Source organism: Carcharhinus amblyrhynchos, chromosome 4 (assembly GCF_965287045.1).
Source record: "Carcharhinus amblyrhynchos chromosome 4, sCarAmb.v2.hapA, whole genome shotgun sequence".
NCBI classification, from domain to species: Eukaryota; Metazoa; Chordata; class Chondrichthyes; order Carcharhiniformes; family Carcharhinidae; genus Carcharhinus; species Carcharhinus amblyrhynchos.
This window is the reverse complement of record NC_137327.1, coordinates 16,727,233-16,732,539: the sequence shown is the minus strand read 5'-3', so window position 1 is coordinate 16,732,539 and position 5,307 is coordinate 16,727,233. Positions and strand designations below refer to the sequence as shown.

General features: G+C 43.8%; 1 protein-coding gene across 1 annotated transcript; it reads right to left on the bottom strand.

Annotated features, from left to right (window-relative positions):
- Positions 1 to 1,791: 1,791 nt before the first annotated feature.
- Positions 1,792 to 4,603, bottom strand: LOC145341805 (tripartite motif-containing protein 16-like). Its single transcript, XM_080186750.1, has 2 exons — positions 4,565 to 4,603; positions 1,792 to 4,259 (listed from the first exon to the last, which is right to left on the bottom strand). The coding sequence occupies exons 1-2, from the start codon at positions 4,572 to 4,574 to the stop codon at positions 2,518 to 2,520; spliced, it is 1,752 nt and encodes a 583-aa protein (XP_080042876.1). The 5' UTR covers positions 4,575 to 4,603; the 3' UTR covers positions 1,792 to 2,517.
- Positions 4,604 to 5,307: the final 704 nt, after the last annotated feature.

The window sequence follows — 5,307 nt, the reverse complement described above, 5'->3', positions numbered from 1 at the left end:
TACGACTCACCTTTATTTATTACTCATTGCTTCCTGTTGCTCCACAAATTGTTTCTTTCATGCCTCAGTTTCTTTTTAAAATCCATGTTGTGCCAAATTTTATGGGCACTATCTTACCAGCTGTTCATGCCACGCACTCACTGCAGTGAGGTCAGAGAATTTATCACCAGCCAAATCTCCACTCACTGCATTAAGGACAGGAAGATCCCATTAGCATAAATGGTGGTAAAATAATGGCCAATACCTTTCCAAAATTTGTTAATTTTGAGTGAGAAATATGTTGAAATGTGCCCCACACACCCCCACGCACAGAAAGCTTGGTGAAGCCTGAATTAATGCAACGTTTAATGTGGAAGAATTTTCGGATAATTTTCACTCCCTGCAGACTGGAACTTCCGTGACTCGTGACTTGTACTCCGCATGTTACCGAGCAGCCCATTTCTCATAGCCGAATGCTGAAGAGATGAACTGGCAGGAAAATTAACGAAGCAAGTGAGAATGGGAAAGAAAGATACAAAAGCAGCATTGTGAATGAAACAGAAAAGGCCCTGAAGCGAAGCCAGCTGAAGGGGACAAGCAGCTGGGAAAATCGTAACCACAAAAACCTGCGAGGTGTACAAACAAGCAAATTACATACACAACAGTAAGAGCAAGTTGACTGAAAAATATGAGGTGGTTATCATCTCTACAGCATGAAAGAGGCACAACTGATGCTGAACTGAAAGAGGAAGACTCCCCCCCTCCTGCCTAGTCAATGGCTTACACATTAAATGTGATGTCCTATCCACCAACGAAAAGACTCAACATCATTTTTGGTTTGCGACGGGGCTGAGGTAAAGTTTGTATTTGTCAAGCCTCAGGGCCTGTCAATCTTGTGTATTCATCAAATATAAATCAAGGGATTTTAATCTGCCAAAGGCTATGGGAATATTCTTCCTACACACACAGAGGGAGGAATGGGCACATCATCACATCTCTGTCAATAAGGCAGAGACACTAATGCTTTACTGTCCTCGCTAATTATTCCAGCAGTGTTGGCGAGAGCCAAGAAAAACAGGCCATCATCGCTGGTCCGCTGTGGACGCTGTTTGTTGGGCATTCGAGCACATGAATTTCGATTCTATGACCTGCTCCAGATTGTCACTGACCAGTGGGGCTACAGGGGTTTAGCCCGTAGATAGTGACTTTTTGGAACCAGGAAACAATGAGCAGGCTGCCAATCTTCGTCAATGGACAGAAAACCGACATCTTAGGAACCAGATTGAATGCTGCTAGCCTCTGAAGACTAAGAGGCCTGGGCTGTTCTTGGATTTGCTCCAAGGCATTTACTCCAAAGCCTCAACTGGTGGGCGGACAATACGAATGGATCGGGGGTGTAAACATTGCAGGCTTCCTCACATAGACAGCCATGTGCCCGCATGACAAACAGACGGAATGATCCACCCTTTCTTTCCCAAACTGCAGCCAGCGGCGGAGCTACAATTAACTGTGGGCTACTGATCTTAAAATGTAAGAAAGTTTTGATGTGGATGTTGCTATCTCGTGAATTGTTTCACAAAAAAAACTCAAACTACCGAGCTGTGTCCAGTTACTAAAACCAGTGCTTTGAGGATGTAATTCCATCATCATAATGACCATGAATTTTTTTTTGAAATGAAAACATCAAAGACTGTAAACAACGCTACTTAAAAATTCACACTCCAGTGGTATAACATCTGCTGCAACTCAGGCTTAGCCACTGGCAGTCACCATGTTAAAGTACACCAGCACTCTTTCATAAAATATTCTTAATTCAATTCAGCAAAGTTTTATTTAAAATACCTTTTCTTTATATCCTGATACATTATAAGTTCTTTACAAGTATACGCACAAAAACCTTAGACGTAGTATTCACCAACTGTTTCACCAACTTAGTCACCTGAAAATTCCACAACTGGGCAAAAGAGATGACCTTTCTAAGTTTATTTATTAGTCACAAGTAAGGCTTACATTAACACTGCAATGAAGTTACTGTGAAATTCCCCTAGTCGCCACATTCCGGTGCCTGTTTGGGTCAATGCACCTTACCAGCACATCTTTCAGACAGTGGAAGGAAAATAGAGCACCTGGACAAAACCCACACAGACATGGGGAGAGTGTGCAGACGCCACATAGACAGTGACCCAAGCTGGGAATCGAACCCAGGTCCCTGGCGCTGTGATGCAGCAGTGCTAACCTCTGTGCCACCATGCCGCCCCTTATTTCTGTATTCTCCATGTCTTATTTTGGTATCAAAAGTATCCTTTTTATGACGATGAACCGTACTAAAACGATAGTGCGGATGCAAAACCAGAAGAATGCTAAGGAAACCTCAACAGATCTGATAGCATCTTGTGGAGAAAGAGAGAGAATAGAACCAACGTTTCAAATCAGGATGACTCTTTGGAGTCCAAGTGTTGGCTTTATTCCCTCTCCACAGATGTTGTCAGACCTGCGGAGATTTTCTAGCACTTTCTGTGAAATGAGATGATGCCCAATTCAGTCAGAAAGTTGACAAAATGACTGGCTATTTATGAGTCTGAAAGCTGGGTACAGCGGCTCAGTGAATACAGCCTGAAATTTGTGGATTAACATCACTGTATCCGAAACACCATAAAATGAGAGACTTCCGTTAGAATAGTTTAGATACACACCAATTTGTTCATATTTCTCCAACTTTACTCGAGTTTCTATATTATTATGCCACGCTGAGCAATGAGTACTGTACAACTGTATACCCCAAGAATGATCATTTTTCCCAATGAAACAGCAGTAGTCAGGTCCTTTTCTCTTGATGCTTTTATATGTCACACCCAGGCAGCTACCTTCACTGATTTCAACCTCCCAGTAATGGGCACCTTTCTCCAGTTTCTCCGCACACAGCACTTGCCAGCAACAGTCAAACCGTTCTGAGTGGTCAACTTCGTAAACCTCCTCTGGCCAGATATTCGTCGCTCTGTGGTTCTCCTTGGTCAGGGAGAGACACTTGTGTGCCGTCTTTGAGTCAAACGTCAGTTGGCGGGAGTACGTGAGAAGCTCCAACCGGTTCTGCGGTTCTGGTGACTTTGGCCAATACTGTCTCAAGCCGGCTACTTCGGGGCCAAGGTTTTCTACAATTTGATTGCATTTGCTCTCCAGTTGTCCCGTGAGGTTAACGAAAATCTGCCTTAGGTCAACCAAACTAAAATCCATGTCACTGGTGACCTGGGGTGGGGCTTTTACATGCTCATTGCTGAGAGCTTTAACTTCCTGTAGGAATTTGATATCATCACTAACACCAGCAAGTTTTCCCAGCCGTATCTTCCTCTCCCTTAATTCAATACATTTCTCTTCCTTTTGGGAGATAGCATCTTTAGACTTAGTTAGTACTGTCTGTTTCTCTTTCTCTATAAATTCAGCCACTTTGATATTTGCATTTTCAACGTCTTGGACTAATTCCTTAAATTTAGCAGCAATGCCTTTTTGCAAAGTGATCGCAGAGTTTATAATTGAATCGCTTTGCTTTCTTAATTCTCCAATCTCATTCTCAGTCATTTCTACCAGTTTTTCCAACGTTGCCTCTTTACCTGCCAGTTTTCTTTGCTGCTTGGCTCTCTCCTCATCTACAGTCACAAACAGGTGCTCCCCGTGTTCTTGGACGACACATATACAACAGATAAAAGTCTCATCCGTTCGACAGAACAGTTCCAGCGGCCTGTTGTGCCGTTTGCATTGCCGGTTCTCCACGCTTTTGACTGCATCGACCAGCTTGTGATGGCTCAGCGCTGCGTTTACAAGGTGCGGCCTAATATGGGCATCGCAGAACGATGCCTTGCACACCAAACAGGACTTAGTGGCCTTAACCTTGCGGTCAATGCAAAAGTCACACACCGCATCGTCTGGGTCAGTGCAAGACTCTGGTGGAGCCACCTCCTCAGATTTGGAGACCTTCTCCACCACCTCGCACAAGGCAATGTTTTTACAAAGGTGAGGCTTGTGGAGGAAGCTGGCTCGACATTTGGGGCAGCAGCATGACGTTATGTTCGCCTCTTTATCCCAATAGCTCTTTATGCATTCCATGCAGAAATTATGACCACAGGGGATTGTAACAGGTTCTGTGAACAACTCCAAACAGATGGCACAGCAAAGTTCCTCCTTCAGTAGTAGCTGACGAGATGCAGCCATGGCAAAAGGCAGGAATGGAATGCTGAAAATGAAAGTAAAGTGGAACTTCCTGGATGATTTACTTTGCATGTTGATCTCTGAGCAGAGAAGAAAAACAAGTTAGTAAACAGCACCACCTAGATTCCATCACTTATTAGTAAGCTAACACAGTGGTTCTCAAACTTTTTGATTAAAAGGACCTCTTCTTAGATGGGTTAGTTTTACAGAGCCTTCCCCCATTTAGTTTGTAATACTGTGTAATATTCACTGGCAGTGCCTCATGGAAAAAGTATTTTGATAAAGCTTTTAAGAATACAAGTAATCACTTGCAGATATCATGTGTTGGGCGTGACTGTTTAAAATATTTAAACACTTCCTCTTCCTTGAACAAGACTGAACTCACCTGACACCATAGAATCATAGAGCCATAGAAAAGTTACAGCGTAGAAGGAGACCACTCAGCCCATCTTGTCCATGCCAGCCTGAGGGCACTCAGGTGCCCTTTGTAAATCCATCTTCCTGCACCTGGCCCAGAGCCCGGCAGCTTACAGCACTTAACGTACAAATCCATGTGCTTCAGAACATAGAACACAGAACAATACAGCACAGGAACAGCTGGTGAGAACAGTTGGGGGCAGTAGAGTGGCACGTGGTTAGCACTACTGCCTCACAGTGCCAGGGACATGGGTTCAATTCCCAGCTTGGGTCACTGCTTGTGGGGAGTTTGCATATTTTCTCTGTGTTTGCGTGGGTTTCCTCCAGGTGCTCTGATTTCCTCCCACAGACCAAAAGATGAGCTGGTTAGGTGCATTGGCTGTGCCAATGTACCTGAACAAGTGCCAGACTGTGGCAACTAGGGGATTATCACAGTAACTTTATTGCAGTGCTAATGTAAGCCTTACTTGTGACACTTATAAATAAACTTTATTTAATAAATAAACTTTTTGGTCCACGATGTTTGCTGAACTTGGACGTCAAATTAAACTAATCCCTTTTTCCTGCCTTGGTTGATATCCTCCTATTCCTTACATATTCATGCGCTTATCTAAAAGCCCATTAAATGCCCCTATCGTATGTCTGAACCACCACCCCCGGTAGCGCATTCCAGACACCAACCACACTTTGTGTCAGAAATCTGCCCCTCAC